This window comes from Colobus angolensis, unplaced genomic scaffold (assembly GCF_000951035.1).
Source record: "Colobus angolensis palliatus isolate OR3802 unplaced genomic scaffold, Cang.pa_1.0 Scaffold372, whole genome shotgun sequence".
Classification (NCBI taxonomy): Eukaryota; Metazoa; Chordata; class Mammalia; order Primates; family Cercopithecidae; genus Colobus; species Colobus angolensis.
In genome coordinates, this window is record NW_012117066.1 from 822,477 (window position 1) to 839,412 (window position 16,936).

The 16,936-nt window shown below is 47.7% G+C and overlaps 2 protein-coding genes across 2 annotated transcripts in view; one reads left to right on the forward strand and one right to left on the reverse strand.

The window, feature by feature from the left end:
• The first annotated feature begins 785 nt into the window (after positions 1 to 785).
• On the forward strand, positions 786 to 7,052 carry NR2E3 (nuclear receptor subfamily 2, group E, member 3). The gene is made up of 8 exons (XM_011953815.1): positions 786 to 893; positions 1,481 to 1,607; positions 1,764 to 1,867; positions 1,958 to 2,179; positions 2,336 to 2,511; positions 3,396 to 3,642; positions 4,019 to 4,124; positions 6,727 to 7,052. Exons 1-8 carry the CDS (start codon positions 800 to 802, stop codon positions 6,857 to 6,859), a joined length of 1,209 nt encoding a protein of 402 aa, XP_011809205.1. The 5' UTR covers positions 786 to 799; the 3' UTR covers positions 6,860 to 7,052.
• An 8,076-nt stretch (positions 7,053 to 15,128) lies between these two features.
• Positions 15,129 to 16,936, reverse strand: part of MYO9A (myosin IXA) — a 260,868-nt gene continuing 259,060 nt past the window's right edge. Inside the window, exon 44 of the mRNA XM_011953817.1 lies at positions 15,129 to 16,149. Coding sequence (XP_011809207.1) covers positions 15,686 to 16,149 — 464 coding nt within the window. The 3' untranslated portion in view covers positions 15,129 to 15,685. The remainder of the gene's footprint in view (positions 16,150 to 16,936) is intronic.

Consider the following 16,936-nt stretch of genomic DNA (forward strand, 5'->3'; position numbering starts at 1 on the left):
GTCATGAGTTCAAAACCAGCCTGGCCAACATGGCAAAACCCCATCCCTACTAAAAATACAAAAAACTTAGCCAAACCTGGTGGCAGGCACCTATAATCCCACCTACCCAGGAGGCTGAGGCAGGAGAATCACTTGAACCCGGGAGGCAGAGTTTGCAGTGAGCCAAGATCACGCTACTGCACTCCAACCTGGGCGGCACAGCGAGACTCTGTATTAAAAAAAAAAAAAAAAAAAAAAAAAGATTTAAAGTCCTTGAGAGAAGTGGGGTCCATATATCTCTTCAAGATGTGGCATGGAATGGTGAACGTCTGAGCACACAGGGCAGGAGGGCCCCGGGGGACGTTGGGCAGCCCAGGAACCAGCATGGGGTAGCAGGACTGAGTGGCTCCAGGGCACCTTGGTAATGCTGCAGGTGTGGCCGACTGATCCCCTGTGGAGACAGTAAAGATTAAGAGGATCATAAACTGCATCCAGCGGCTGCCCCGGGAGAAATCTCCTCAAGCCAGAGCCTCTGCTGTGAGGGGCTTCGGAACCTTGGGGCAGCTCCTGAGTTCAGACAGAGTTCAGGCAGGAAGACAGAGAGGCGGAGACGCAGAGAGAGACAGAGACAGGGAGAGAGACAAAGGCAGAGGGGGCTGCCACAGAGAGGTGGGAGCAGAGTGAGAAGAGAGACGGGGGCAGAGAGACAGAGGTTCATGGACTGAGGTAGAGGCTGGGCTCAGCTCAGCAACCCAGGCCTCCCACAGGCAGGCAGAGAGAGGCTGCCCTGGAACCCACCAAGACCAGAGCAACAGCTCCGATGAGCTCCACCGTGGCTGCAGCTGCGCCTGCAGCTGGGGCTGCCTCCAGGAAGGAGTCTCCAGGCAGGTGGGGCCTGGGGGAGGATCCAACAGGTATGGCTTCTCCTGGAGGTAGGGTCAGGTCTGGGCCCTTGGGGAGCAGGATGAGGGCCAGAGGTTCCCAGGAACCATGGAAGGAGCCAGAGCAACTCAGACCCAGCCCTACCGGCTGTGAGCAAGGGTGTGGTAGCCTGCGGGCAAACCCAGAATCCTAGAAACACAGTGGGGAGGGGACGGGGCTTGGGGGTGGGCAGGCTGCAGAGCCAGGACAGGACGGCCCAGCGGATGGGGAAGGAAAGAACAGAGAAGCGCCCTTAGGGCTTAACAGCCCAGAGGTCCCTAGTGGTGTTGACAAGAATGTTTCTATGGGAGGACGGAGCCTGAAGCCACCCACAGAGAAGGGATGGGAGCTGGGGAAGTGGAGCCAGGGCTTGGACTCTTGCTGAAAATTCCACTGAGGGAGGAGAGAGGGCAGGGAATGGGGCTGGGGGCTGGGGTGTGGATGCACAGTGAGGGAGACACTTCTCCGGATGGAAGAGTCACGCGTGGGTTCGTTCAAATGCGGGTGGACGGGGCCTGAGGACTGGGAAAAGGACCTGAGGGACGGAGGGGAGCGTGCGGCCCTGCCCCCTGCCCCTCAGGCGTGAGCCCCTCGCTCCAGTGCCGCGTGTGCGGAGACAGCAGCAGCGGGAAGCACTACGGCATCTATGCCTGCAACGGCTGCAGTGGCTTCTTCAAGAGGAGCGTGCGGCGGAGGCTCATCTACAGGTGAGGGCGGTGGGCCCTGCTGGGCTCCTGCCCCTGAGAGGTTCTGGAGGGGTGAGGGAGCGTTCAGGGGAGGAGGGGCTTGGGCAAAAATGTCCAAACCCATGGTTCAGGACCTGAGAGGGACACTGACCCCCGGGGTCTCGTCTTCACCTGCAGGTGCCAGGTGGGGGCAGGGATGTGCCCCGTGGACAAGGCCCATCGCAACCAGTGCCAGGCCTGCCGGCTGAAGAAGTGCCTGCAGGCGGGCATGAACCAGGACGGTGAGGCAGGGCGCTGGCCCGGGGGGACGTGACAAGAGATGGGCAGCGGGACTGACTGGAGTGTCGTTTTGACCCTTCCTGCCTCCCCAGCCGTGCAGAACGAGCGCCAGCCCCGAAGCACAGCCCAGGTCCGCCTGGACAGCATGGAGTCCAACACTGAGCCCCGGCAGGAGCCCCTGGTGGCTCCAACGACCCCGGCAGGGCCCAGCCCAAGGGGCCCCACACCCATGTCTGCAGCCAGAGCCCTGGGCCACCACTTCATGGCCAGCCTTATAACAGCCGAAACCTGTGCTAAGCTGGAGCCAGAGGATGGTAAGTGGGAGAGCGGCTGAGAGCACAGCAGGCTTGGCTACCCGGGCCACAGTGGAGCTGCAGCGCCTGCCTTGATCCTCACTTCCCCGGGCCCCAAGCACTCCCTGCCACCTCCTGAGAAGCAGATGCTAAGATCACAACCTCCTCCTCCAACAGCTGATGAGAATATTGATGTCACCAGCAATGACCCCGAGTTCCCCTCCTCTCCATACTCCTCTTCCTCCCCTTGCGGTCTGGACAACATCCATGAAACCTCAGCTCGCCTGCTCTTTATGGCCGTCAAGTGGGCCAAGAATCTGCCTGTGTTCTCCAGCCTGCCCTTCCGGGATCAGGTACCTACCGACCGGCCTGCCTGCTGGGGAGCTAGGCTGGGCTAGGGTCAGGCGGCCCACTCGAGTCACCCAGACAGGGCACACACATCCCCATGCCAGTATGAATGGAGGTGCACACAGCTTGGAGGGTGATGGCTGGGGACACATACACCTCTGAGCCAGCAGTGGCCGGGGTGCATCTCAGGGATGGTGACAGTAGGGGTGCATGCATCTCCGGTGCAGGGATGATGGTCAGGGTGCACCCCTAGGAGATGATGGTGGCCAGGGACCCACAGGGCCTTCTTCAGTTCTGGAAGACCCTCAGGCCCTGCAAACATTCCGTGGGTGACAAGTGACCTACACACCCTGAACAGCCTGAGTGGCTGACTCTAGGCCCCCTTGGAGCACAAGTGCCTACGATCTCAGGGCTTGCATTTTAGTCCAGTCTCTCTGGCTCTGGGCCATCCCTCTCAGCTTCTAAAGGGCAAGCAGATCTTTCGGGAAAATGAGGAGGAGAGGCACGAGGAGGGTCTGAGGCCCTCAGCCAGTTTGTGTGCTGGGGTGGAGCAGCTCGGAAGAGTCAGGCCACGCCTCTTGAATACACTCAACTTAGGACACTCTTAAGGCAAGTCTCTGAGGCTGCCCAACTTCAAACGACTCTGGGCATTCCTAAATGTCCCAGCTGCAGCGCTGGATGGAACCCAGACAGTGTCTCGGATGGTAGGCAGCTGAGCCAGATGGTGCCAAATCCCAGAGCTCTGGGCCCCTGGCTGATGTCAGGAGAGCATTCTCGAGGCCCAGGACAGCACTTCTATTCCTTGGGTGCCTGAGATGGTGGCAGAGCCTCCAGACTGAGCCAGAGAAGCTGTGTGTCTGCCATAACAGGCATCCCTTTCTGAGCACAGGTGATCCTGCTGGAAGAGGCGTGGAGTGAACTTTTCCTCCTCGGGGCCATCCAGTGGTCTCTGCCTCTGGACAGCTGTCCTCTGCTGGCACCGCCTGAGGCCTCTGCTGCTGTTGGTGCCCAGGGCCGGCTCACACTGGCCAGCATGGAGACGCGTGTCCTGCGGGAAACTATCTCTCGGTTCCGGGCGTTGGCGGTGGACCCCACAGAGTTCGCCTGCATGAAGGCCCTGGTCCTCTTCAAGCCAGGTAGCTGAGTCTCTGTCTAAGCCTTGAATGGGAATTCTGGTGACTTCCCTGTGCCTCTCACTCTCCCTGCACCACCCACATGTGTGCAGATGTGTGTAGGCCTCTATCCTGGGGGGTGGGAGGAGAGGGGTGAGGCTGGACTCCCTTCTCCTTGGGGCCACTCCTGGTTGACTGTGAGGGGACAGGGCAGGCTGGGAGCCCCTGGGAGACCCTGAGCCCCCGCCAGAGCCCGTCGTGGCTCCCCTGGCCCTGGCAAAGCCCACCCCACAGGGCCCCACACCCATGTCTGCAGCCAGAGCCCTGGGCCACCACTTCATGGCCAGCCTTATAACAGCCGTAAACCTGTGCTAAGCTCACTGGTGCTGCTTCTCCCCAGAGACACGGGGCCTGAAGGATCCTGAGCACGTAGAGGCCTTGCAGGACCAGTCCCAAGTGATGCTGAGCCAGCACAGCAAGGCCCACCACCCCAGCCAGCCCGTGAGGTGACCTGAGCATGAGTCCACCCACTCATCTGTCCCTGCCCTCTCTACCCTTTCCCCGCCTCTCCCATGCCCTCCCAGGGCTCACTGATTAGACAGCACAAGGGTCTCAGTTCAGCAGCACACAGCCAACATCTACTGTGTCCCAGGCACAGTACCAGGTCCCAGGGGTGGGGACCAAGATGTACATAAGACAAAGCTACTGCCTTCTGGAGACAACCAGCAGTGACCGCACTGAAGATGCAAACTGCCCTAGCCAGGTACTGAGGGTTGCATGAATCTGCAGGAGACAGAGACCCTTTGGCATGGGAAGCGTAAAGCAGAATTGGGAGGGACTTTGGGGAGACAGGGCTGGACCGGAAAGGAAGAAGAAGTCTAAAAGAAAACATCATTTGCAAAGGGAGAGAGGGGCAAGCATGATATGTTGTTAGGACAGGAGCCCACCTTGAAGGTATAACAGGTTCCTGCCAGTGAGAAATGGGGAGAATAAGCCAGAAAAGTACGCCAGGACCAGTCCGTTCAGGACTTTGAATGCCAGCCAAAGGCCATGTCTGACTTGGGAGGCAGAGAGCAGCTACTGAAGGTTTCCGAGCAGGAGTGTGTCATACGCAGGGCTGGACCTCACACAGACGGGCGTGGCCATGGGTACAGAGGATACTACTGGGAAGGGGGTGGCAGCTACTGCCACCTTCCAGGTGGTTCCATGGAGTTCTGATCTTTGGGCATAGCCGGGGCAGTGGAAGGGAGACTCTAGGAGTTGGAATGGGTCAGACCCAGTGTTTGGGTGAAGGTAAGGAATGAGGGAAGAGGAGCTCTTTGGGAGAAGATGTTGTTAAAACAATAAAAGGGAAAGCCAGGAGGAAAGACGGTTTTGAGGGAAGATGACAAGGTGTTTTGGAGGTACACTGAGCATCCTGTAGAGATGCCAAGCACATGGATGGCCCTGGCTAGGTTTGGAGGAGAGTTGCTGCAGGCTGAGTGTGGCTGGGCGAGGGTAGGGCAGGAGCCAGTGCTCTGGGACTACGCTGTTTGGCCCAGCGTGGGCAGTTGTCATGGAGCCTCAGCAAGGTTGGAACACTTGGCCTTCAGGCATCTACTGGCTATTTTAGACCATGTTATCTGCATTCTTTGGGGCTCCCAGCAGTTTCTTTCTGAAGAAGTGAGCTAATATGGGCATCCTTGCATCATCTCTAATCCAAGAAATGATTACAAGGAGAAGAGGTAATTTCCTTTTAAGAAAAGTCACAGTATACAAAGTATATGCCACACAGCACAGGAAGATTTGTCCTGCTTATGAGCATAGGGAGAACGCTGCTACTACTATGACTTGACTTAGCATCTGAAGAGTGGGCATCAGAGACATTCAGAAACCAACAGCCTTTCTCTGCCAAGTTTCTGTTGGAACCAGCCCCCAGAGATGTCCTGGCATATTGGTTATGTGTCAGATTTCATAATGCTGATTAAGATTTCCTATGCCCCTTCTATAGTGGTTCATTGCCTACTACAAGCAGATTGAGTGTGAAGATAGTGGTTTGGGGTTCTCTAATCTAGCCTATTATTTCGGTTTTTAAAAACTGCAACGCCCAGGAAGAAACACAATTACCATCGCCCCCTGATATGCATGCAGACACCAAAGTGAAGTTCCATGAAGTTATTCCTACCCTTACCTTGTACAATTTACCTGATATTTCTCTTTTATTTGTTTAGAAAAGGCTGATTGTGACCCACTGAATTTAATTTCAGACCCACTAAGTGGGGCAATACCTGCAGTTTGGAAAAAACATTCTCTAACTGACTTTATAGTTATGTCTTCTTCCTCCCACTCTTTAGATCAGAAAAACAGAAGCAGGGAAGGCAGATGGGAGGGGTATATGACTTGCTCAGTGCTGCTCACTTGGCACTAGCAAGAGAAAGGAAGGCCTTAGGTTGGCAGAGCAAGTCCAGCAGATCACTGAGTGGTGGGGAAGGCTTCCTGGAAACTCCTGGTGAGGGGAGCTTGGGGCTGCCCAGTGTGGAGTAGCCTCCTTGAGGCTGGGCATTGACCCTAACCATCAGACCTACCCAGGGAAGGTTTGGTTCCCCCATCTGTCTCTTGGGGCTTCACCATCTGTCTTTTGTGTTGTGGACTCCTGTCTTAGCAAATAGTTCTTTCCTTTTTTGTTTTTTCTTTTGAGACGGAGTCTCACTCTGTCACCCAGGCTGGAGTGCAGTGGTGCGATCTCGGCTCAATGCAAGCTCCGCCTCCCGGATTCACGCCATTCTCCTGCCTCAGCCTCCCGAGTAGCTGGCACTACAGGCGCCCGCCACCACGCCTGGCTAACTTTTTGTATTTTTAGTAGAGACGGGTTTCACTGTGTTAGCCACGATGGTCTTGATCTCCTGACCTTGTGATCTGCTGGCCTTGGCCTCCCAAAGTGCTGGGATTACAGGCCTGAGCCACTGCACCTGGCCTGAATGTGGCTTTTCCTCGAAATTCCTCCTGACCCGCTCTGGGGACCTCATCTCTCCTCTGCTTCCTCCCTTGCCTTTCCTGAGAGGGCACTGCTCCAAGGACTAGTGCTCAGAAGCTGGTCGTAAAACTGATGGCGTCCTCTCTCCTGTTCAGGTTTGGGAAATTGCTCCTGCTCCTCCCGTCTTTGAGGTTTATCACTGCGGAACGCATCGAGCTCCTCTTTTTCCGCAAGACCATAGGGAATACTCCAATGGAGAAGCTCCTTTGTGATATGTTCAAAAACTAGTGGGGGTGGAGGTGAAATGTTTCCAAGCACTCTGGAAAACAATCTACTGAAACGAAACATTTGCCTACTCTTTGCCCCAGAAATTCCTTGTAGGTGTGTGTTCCCAGCAGAGATGCCCACTGAAAGATATTGTAAGAATATTCATAGCAGCTTTATTCATAATAGCCCCAAATTGTACATTGATGGTAGGATGAATTAACAAATTGTGGTATATTCATATAATGAAAAATAACTTACAAAGAATGAATTATGGATACATGCGGCAACACCGGTAAACTTCACAGACATAAAAGTTGAATGAAAGAAACCAGGCAGAAGTTCCATTTATGCAGAGTTCAGGAACAGGCAAGACTAATTGACAGTAATAGAAGTTGGAATAGTGGTTACTTCTGGGTGGCAGGGGATTGATTCAGAGAGGGCCCATGGGAGCCCTCTGGTATACTAGAAATGTTGATCTGGGCAGTGGTTTCACAAATGTATTCATAGGTAAAAATTCATTGAGCTGTGCACTTTACTGTATTTTGTTAGACCTCAATAAAAAAGTCAAAAAAAAAAAAAAAACCCAGAAAAATGAGTGTTGTCAAGGCTCTCCCTTTGAGGACACTGAAGGAATGAGTGCAAGGTCTTTGAGTTCCATCTGGGTTCCACTCCAAGTCAGAGACCAGGTGCAATGAATTCAAGCCCAGTGGATCTCCCACAGAATTCAACCACCCAGCTTCTCTCCAGATGGCATCCCATCACCTGCAGCATGTCTCAACCTTTATCTCCTATCTCCCTCATCTCCTTCCTAAGTAAAGGTGAACACCCTGCAACTCAACATAAGGCAGCTACAGGTGCTTTTTGTGAAAGGGACTCTTCATCACTTCTTAGGTCCTTATGGAAAGATACAGCTCAGACAACCCTCATCATTTTCTTTTTCTTTTTCTTTTTCTTTTTTTTTTTTTTGAGGCGGAGTTTCGCTCTTGTTGCACAGGCTGGAGTGCAATGGCGCAATTTTGACTCACCACAACCTCCGCCTCCCAGGTATAAGTGATTTTCCTGCCTCAGCCTCCTGAGTGGCTGGGATTGCAGGTATGCACCACCATACCCAGTTAATTTTGTATTTTCAGTAGAGATGGGGTTTGTCCATTGGCCAGGCTGGTCTAGAGCTCCCGACCTCAGGTGATCCACCCACCTTGGCCTCCCAAAGTGCTGGGATTACAGATGTGAGCCACTGCACCCTGGCCAAACTTAATCCTTTTTGAAGATAGACCCAGGTGACTGTGAAAATAATATTTTAACACATTAACATAGATCGGGCAATGTATATATTGATAGCAGGCAGTGAGGTGGGCGCTTTTAAAATTGCCATTTAATCCTCAGATCAACTCTGAGGGAAGGGCTAATTTTCTCCATTTATAAATGAAAAAACTGTTTAGAGAGGACTCAAACCTTGGTGTGACCCTACCTAATGCTGCTTAAGTCTGGCACTGCCTCTTTCCCACTCCCCCTTCACTTTTGGAATGAAAGACTGAACATTTCTGTCGCATTTTCTGCCTTCAAAGGATAAGCGCTTGAAATCAAGACAGAAAGGGTTATGTGAGAAGTCTGAGCAATCCTAGGGGTTCCCTGTCCTTTGGCTTGTGTTTGAACTCCTGTAGCTGACAGAAATGCCCTGTCTACTCAGCAACTGAGAACAGCTAGGGCTGTTGCCAGAAAGGAAAGAGTATGGGAAATGCTGCCCAGCTGAAGCCCTTCTTACTTTAGCCCCCAGGCTACTTCAGATTCTCTCCAACTTTCAAGTATCTCTCCAAGTATCAGAGTGGCCTCAGTTAATCCGGTCATCTAATGTCTAAAATGCCATTATACAGTCCAAGTCCCTATCAAAGATTTTATCCATATGAGCTAAGGCCTGAGCAAAGCCACCTTAGTAAGACACATGGTTGAAATATGACATGACAAGTCCTGCATATTTATCTTACAGTTTGGCTTTGGGGGACATGGTAAGACTGCAAAGGTAGCCTGCTGAAGTTCACAGGCTAGCATCTGGGATGTGTGAGCACAGCACATCTACATTGGGAAGGAGATTTGAGGGCTCTCCAAGAAGAAGTCTTGGAGAATTAGAGGAAGTACATAAGCTGGATTGTCTGCTGTCAATCTGGCATCAATACCACCCCCTTCCCCACTTCTAAGGGCTTTTCTTCATTGCAGAGATGCCAGGAAAGAACTACATTTCCCAGAAACCCTTTCTTCTAGGACTTGCTAATGAAAGGCACTCATAGGACATTTTTTTCCCCCTAATGCCAAACTGATTAAATTTGGCATTAGGAAAAAGAGAAGCCATTTTTCTTTGGAGACACTGCAGCCACGTCGTGGGAAAATAGATTTCACAGAAGCCTCCTGGCTCGAATTGCACTAGCTTCCAGGCAAGCTCTTGAGAACTCTGGAACTTTTAGCTGAGATTTGTATTGGCTTTCTTGACCTGTGGGAGTATCTCTGACCTTTGTCAGATCCTAATTTCTGTACTAAGTCCATCTCACCTGGAATACAAAGTGGCACCTGGTGCAGCTAATCTGGTGCAACTCTCAGCATGTCTTACAAACAGGAGTACAAATCCCTGTCTGTAAACCACCTAGGATGACAGCCATTATTCAACTTTTTGTTGCAGATTGGCTCTACTGAAATTCTGATGAGTAATGGCTTTTTCATTGCATTTAGGGTCCTTATTAGCAGAGGAGATAATTCCAAAGCTTTTTTGTTCTTTCCTCAATGCCAGAAATGTCTTTGGTTATGAAGCACCACAGAGGTAGTCCCTGTGGGACTATCTGGGCCTTTTCAAATGAAGCTAGTTTTTAGATTCACAAGACACTTCTCTACCCACAAGGGGATATTTCAAGGTAGGAAGGGCAGGGAAAGACTTAAAGATGCCAAGTGCAACCCGACAGTCAACCCAGGTATTGCGGATGACTAGTCTCCATCTGGTGGACATCACTGGTGTTCCCCACTAGAATGCAGGCTCCACAGGGCAGAGATCTTTGTTCACTAATGTACCCTAAGCACCTAGGACAATGCCTGTGGGCGACACATTCCTTGATGGCGAGTCTGACATACCTACAAGATTCAACAGTCAGATATTACATGTACCTTATCTACTTTCACGGTTATATCTCTGGCTCTAAGACACCGTATTGCACCGATTCTAGGGGCAAAAGCAATTTTAAAAAACAAAGCTCTGGTCACTGTATAACTTGCCTCTCCTTATGTACCTTTCTGTTCTCAGGTCTTCCTAATCATAATAGTTGTTGACTCAGTAATCTCAGGGGCAAGTTTTAAGAATGGTATTTCGGCTGGGCGTGGTGGCTCACACCTGCAATCCCAGCACTTTGGGAGGCCAAGGCGGGCAGATTACCTGAGGTTGGGAGTCCGAGACTAGCCTGGCCAACATGGTGAAACACCGTCTCTACTAAAAATACAAAAATTAGCCAGGCATGGTGGCAGGCACCTGTAGTCCCAGCTACTTGGGAGGCTGAGGCAGGAGAATCACTTGAACCTGGGAGGTGGGAGTTGCGGTGAGCCGAGATTGTGCCACTGCATTCCTGTCTGGGTGACAGAGTAAGACTCCGTCTCAAAAAAATAAAAATAAATAAAAATGGTATTTGTAGGTTTTATATGGGCAACTAAGGGAATTTTAAACAATTAACACTCACTATTCATATTTCAATATAAATTTAATGCCAAAATGTAAATGTAAATTTAATGTAAAAAGAAGTGAGAAGGATGACCCCAGAATTTTAAAAATTGAATACATTTGGCATTAGGGAAAAAATATCACTACTTTTTTTCCCCATGTAACCTTAGACCTGATTTGGCATTTTGGAGCCACTGATCCTTATCAATCCTCTCATCCAATATCTGCCCAGCACCTTTTGTTAGGTGCTGGGATCTAAGAGTCAGCAAGACAGGCAAGTGTTTGACACCGTGAATACTGACAGCTGTTGAGAACACAGACCTCTAACCCAATTCACGGGGTCAGAGCAAACTTCCCAGGACAACTGCCTTTTACATTACAACCTGTGGGTCAGTAGGAGTTCTCCAAATATGGGAGTTTGGGAAAGAGAACTGACTTCCAGATAAGAAAACTAACATTCAGAGAGAGTGAATGCCTTTCCCAGTCATGCAGTCAAGTTGGTGGCAGAACAAAAATGACAAACTCAGTTAAAATTTCTGTTTCTATTGCAATGTGTTGCTTTGCTTTTCAGTGAGAATCCTTGAGCCCTGTATTAGCAACCTTGCTACTTCTTCAAGTGGCCAATTTAGGGGAGGATCCTAAATGCAGATTTACTGCTTTTCCTGCCCTTCTAGCCTTAAACCGATTAAACGAAGTCTTGACAGCCAGCAGCCTGCATCCACTACAGAAAAAATACCTTGAATCACACCTTTACTTGAATTCAGTTGAGTTCCAGTGACTACCACCTTTGCGTTTTGTCAACTGTGGGTTGAGTCCTTTCCTGACAACACGTCAGTGTAACTAAGAAGTCACTGCTGTTTCTTGGAGTTGGGTTGAATAGTTGGAGTGGGAGCCAGGATGGTTGGAAAACAAACCACACATATTGCTGCTTCTGGAAGCTTTGTTCTTTAATGAGCCATAGGGTGATTTGTTCATCAAGCTGCTTTTGTGTAGCCATACAGTGCATATTTTGAGTGACACAAACTGCACTTTATACAGATGATGTCTTGTTACCCCTCAACCCCCCGCAAAGAAAAAAAACGAAAAGGAAATTACAAAGTGCCTGTTGATTGCATCCGGAATGTAATCAGTTCCGTGGGTGAGACAAATCATTCTTCTTATAGAATTATTCTATTAAACAGTAAAATGTTATATATCACAGGATATGTCCTTTTATAATACAGTTCTTTAAAAATTTACACTCAGCATACTTATAAATTACTTAAAATCCATTAAATATAATACTAATCTGTAGTCCACACCTTTCCCATAGTAAATACAAACACTTGTGGTTCAAAAGGTGCAACTTTTATATGACCTCAGAGGGCTGATAAATAGGCATTAAGAATGGATGACTAGCAAGGTGACAGGCCCATTGTGGGGGCTTTTTTGAAAAAAGTTTCAACCAGGGGACCAATATGAGACCTAACAGATCCACCTCCACAATCATCATTTTGCTGTTACCCTTTCAATACCCAATCAAATGTGGGAGTCATTCCAGAGAAAAGTAGTTAAAAGTAGTCTAGGGCACAGAAAAAGAGGACTCCCACAGATACCAAGGAGTTTTACTACCAAGGCCAGCATGGTATTGGGGGGACAGTGCTGGGGAGTTGTCACAAGAGTATGGGTGGACGTAACACATTTGTCCATATAGAATGATGCATGTCCCGCATCCAGCTTCCCACCAAGAAGAAAAAAAGAGAGGAGGATGAAGAAAGCCATAGAGTATGTTTCTTTTTAAAATGAAAACTCTCTTAGCTTTGAACACATCCTGAGAATCCTTTCTTCTTTCTAGTTTACCAAAGTGCTTGTTACAGTTAAAAACACAGCCCACAGGCACTGAGGTGGGGGACTATAGAACCCTGCTGGACCACATCTTTTCAGCACACTTCTGACCCTCTGTTTTTGTGACCCTCTGTTTTTGATGGTGAAAACAACTCTACCATTATGAAACACAGAACGGAGTCTTCATTAATCTTCCAGCAGGATAAGCGCTCTGGCAGGTTTCCAAAGCATGAGAAGATGGGGGCTCTAGTATTCCATCCCAGGACCTCTAGCCCTTTTGTCTCTCTCTGCAAGGCTCCTAGTTGGAGGGCTGTATCTCCCTTTGTGTTTTCAGAAGCCCAGAGTGGCAAAGTAATTTAAATGGCAGGAGGTACAAAATACGTTGTAAACTAATCCTCCCTGAATCCTGCTGGATTTGCTGTTAATTTGCTTCAATTTGTGACACAGAATGAAATCATACTTCTCTGCTTTTGTTACATTTTCCATAATAAGTACATACTAAATTACAGGGATACATTCACTTTAATGGGCAGAGTTGAAAATTCAGGTTTTGTTTGGGGCTGGGAACGTGTGCTGGAAGTAGAGCGCTCTGCATTTTGGAGTATGGGCTCCAAATGTGGAGCTGCCCCACTGCCGCCATGCAGATCAAAGCAAACAAGCAAAGGAGAAGCACTACGGAACCACAAGTGTGATACATACGAAGGGCTAACAGTTTCATAAATGATTGTAACGCGGCATCACTTTGTAGTGACATAACTTTACCATGCAGAGGGCCAGTGAGAACAGATGGATGCAGACACAGCATTTGGTTCTGAAGGTTTTTAAGAGTTATGGCTTCATCTCTTGATCAGGCCAACAAAGCCTATTACCCTATGTAAACAACGGCTTTCCCTCAAAGGGAGGGCCCCACACTGCTCTCCACTTTTACAATTTTGTGGATCTCCTCCTCCTCATCCACCCACCCCAATCCTGGCAGATTAAATGACTAGAAATCTACATAAATCTAGCAACTGAAAAAAACAAGTTTTTTCTTTCTTTCTTTCTTTCTTTTTTTTATTGAATTTTACCCAAATTGGAGTTTCAGGTCCCTGAGAAAAATTATAAAGTCTCTTAACATCCATCACCTAGTTCCTATAAAGTGACCTACATCAGTCATTTTTTAACTGCCAAAAAACTTATTTTACCAAAAAAATCCCACAAAGATTTAGAAGGAAGAACATGTACCAACATGTGTTCTCCTGGACATTCCTCTGGGCCACAGGAAATTATCTGATAAGGGCAATCTCTTTTTTTTTTTTATACAGGATTTAACCAACATTCTGGAGCAAGTGCAGAGTAACAATTAATGCCCAGCAGCACACTACTCCCCCAAGAACACTGAAACACAGACTGTGCAACCTGGCATGGGGCTAAGGAACCAGCAATCCCACTATGACACACCATGCTGAGGGGTTTTCCTCTGTCCTCTAGGAGAATCTCTGAAATTCAATTTTTAAAAGCTTAACATTTATTACTCCTCAGGACAAGACGAACAAGATGGCAGATGTCTGTGGGATATAAAGCATAACATTTGCTCATTAACCATTATTATTCTGGAGATTTTAAAAGCTTCCTTTCTCTGGCTCAATTCTGAACCCAAAGCAGGGAGAGGTAAGACTCCTGCTACCTTTAGCTGCCACGCAGAATTATGCTCCAAGTCTAACCTCTGGGGCTGGCCAATAACCACTGAGGCAGTGGCATGAGGTTCAGTGTTGTGTAACAGGAGAGACTCTGCCTGAACAAAAGACTTAATATTTCTACAACTTCAAAGAAGTATGAAAAGGAAGAATAACCAAAATACAGGTTATAGATGGTAAAGGCTCTTTTTCAGAGCAGTGCATGTAGTAGCAAGACAAGATGCATTTAGTAACTTTAAAAATAAACATTTCACATACTTATCTCGAGAAAGGCTATCATGTTTCATTTTTCATATATTATAAATAGCAAAAACATGTTTCTATTCCCACAAATGCTAAGATACTTAAAATGTTATTATAACTCATGTGTATGAAGACCACCCAGTGGTGAAAATGATGTCTTACTATTCCCTCAACCCAGGGATGAATGGCTCTCATCCCCTTGTCCAGTGGCCCCTAATCTGTGGGAAGAAATTCCATGGGAAGGAGGGAAGCACAAGGTTAAAAAGAAATATGCCTACTATACATATATATTTACAATAAACTTCAGTAACCAGACTATTAACAAAAATAGCTTCAAGTAGTCCTTGATTTTTTTCCATCTATTTAATACTGATGGTCTGAGAAAAGGAAAAGTTAGATAGGTCATATTAAAAACCTTTTTATTTTTTGGCAGCTTTCTGTAACACTTATTCATGCAATATTGTATGTGAATGTTTCTGGAGAACTAACTAAACGGTCACATTATTTGAGTCTGTGGTGGGAATCCACCAGCAGATGAACAGGCTCATATGTGGTTTTCGGTTTAATCTATACAAAGAGAAAAGCCTGAGTGGCTTAGGATGGAACCTTCATAAGTTTAGGGATCACCATGTCTCTGGGAAACTAAAAATTAAAGTATAAGAATCTGATCCTAGGACCAGGAAATATGAGAACAGTATGGCTACTGACACTTCAGCCCATGCAATGTATTTGGCAGGAACTAAACAGGAGTCAAACCAGCACTGATTATTATGACATCAAACATTATCAAAAAACAAAATAGGTATTCTCTTCTTCACCATAGAACAAGATATCTGAGACACGCTCTGATGGCTTACTTTTTTTGCTTTCCTCAGAATATAACATGGAGTGTTTTTTCAGAAATCTTAAAATAGAGGGATTAGGCTTTTTGTTTACAAGTTTTTGGAAAAAAATTATATTCTACCCCAGCTCCTAACTATCCCAAAATAAACCCAAAGGCTTTTGCTTTCATGGTTAAGAAAGATTTATATGTTTTCTTCAAATGTCAGAAATGAGAGGGTCCCTCAGGCCAGCAATATCCCCCCTAGTTCAACACCCACCTTTGGGAAGGCAAAAGAGGGTGGGGGAGAGGCAACTATAACTGACCCAAATCCCCAGGCCCTAGGTGGCTTTGTTTAGTAAAATCTCAATTCAAATACAGCAGCCAAGGCACAGCTGGCACCATCCCTAGCAGGCTTTCTGCTTCTGCAGGAGGCCCAGGAATTCAGCACATACAGTCTTAGCCATATGCTTAGAAAAGAGGCAGGACCACAATTAGGATGGACTATTGTGGACGAGGTGATGAAACGCAGCCCCAAAGGTGAGAAGAGATGTGTTTACCACTCTGTAGCCACGGAGGGACACACATCTGCCAGTTCAGACCATAAATTCATTATTTCCAAAGAGTGCTAGCTGTTGGTTGGAGGTACAGTCTGGGTCCACAGTTTTTCTGCGGCCAGACATGACTGTCCCCTCTGGGGTCTCTTTGGTTTTCTGAGGTGAGTTTTTCACATTCTTTAATTTTTGTTTGCCCTTTTCTGGGTTGAAGGTTCCTCTGCTGATGAACTGAGGCCTGTCTTCCAGGGATTTGGTCTGGCCCAATGGTCCTTCCATTCCCAGGGCCTCATTAGCTGAGGCAGCTCGGTAGAATGGAGATTTGGAATAAATCTGAAATAGTTTTCTGGTCCCATGAGACGATGCCGTGTTAGACAGACATAAAGAGGAGACTGAAGAGTCCACTACATCTAAAGAGTCTTGCTGCTTTTTAAGCTGCTTTCGTAACTTGCTGGAAGGTTCAGACTTGCCAGCTGTCTTCAGGGAGCTAAGGGCTAAGCTTCTCTCTGATGCAAAAAAGAGACCAAAGATGTAAATGACAGTGCCCTATAAAGCAAATCATCATGTAATGAATAGGTGTCATTGTTCACACATGAAATTGGGTGGGATAAGATTTGGAGGGTCCAGGCTGACTTACTATGGGCACAGTCATAGTCAAAGAGAGCTCACCATCCATTTCTCTATATAGCAGTTCAGAATCATCCCCAGGGAAATCTGGTGTTTGACTATGCCACCAGTGGAGGCCTTAAACAGTCACTATCACATCAAAAACTGCCAGGATACGTAGGTAAGTTCTACGTCTCCCTGAGACATGCCACCCAGTTAAACACCTCCTTTGTATATGTATATAGTCCCACCTCACAGTGGGGCACAATTCCTGCCACCCTCAGAAAATGGGTCATGGATCAGTAAGACAACATATATTGTGATTATTGGCTTTTCTCTGTGTAAGTACAGGATAAAACATTAAATTACCGAAAAAAAAAAAAACCACAAAACTCAATCACATTGAAGAGTTGGTTTGATAAACAATGTATATGGAAGCTTTACAAAGACAACAGGAAAAAAAAGACCTTCCATGGAAGTCAGGAATCTAAGTAGCAAAGACAATTACATTTCTTATCCCCATCCAGATAATGATAAGGACCTGTATGCCAAACGATGAAGGCTAAAACTATATGGATAAAAGGACAAAATTCCTCAGGACTTTGTTACTGCTGATGTATGGTCAGTGCATTCTTGAAAGACTTTGTCTTAGTTTCGGAATCTTTATTCCTCCTTTGCAAAACAAAT

Excerpts from the sequence above, each read along its gene's own strand:
- NR2E3 (XM_011953815.1), top strand. The coding sequence starts at position 800 with ATGAGCTCCACCGTGGCTGCAGCTGCGCCTGCAGCTGGGGCTGCCTCC. Across the intron at positions 1,868-1,957 it reads GGCGGGCATGAACCAGGACG|CCGTGCAGAACGAGCGCCAG; the intron begins GTGAGGCAGGGC and ends CTGCCTCCCCAG. Across the intron at positions 2,180-2,335 it reads TAAGCTGGAGCCAGAGGATG|CTGATGAGAATATTGATGTC; the intron begins GTAAGTGGGAGA and ends CTCCTCCAACAG.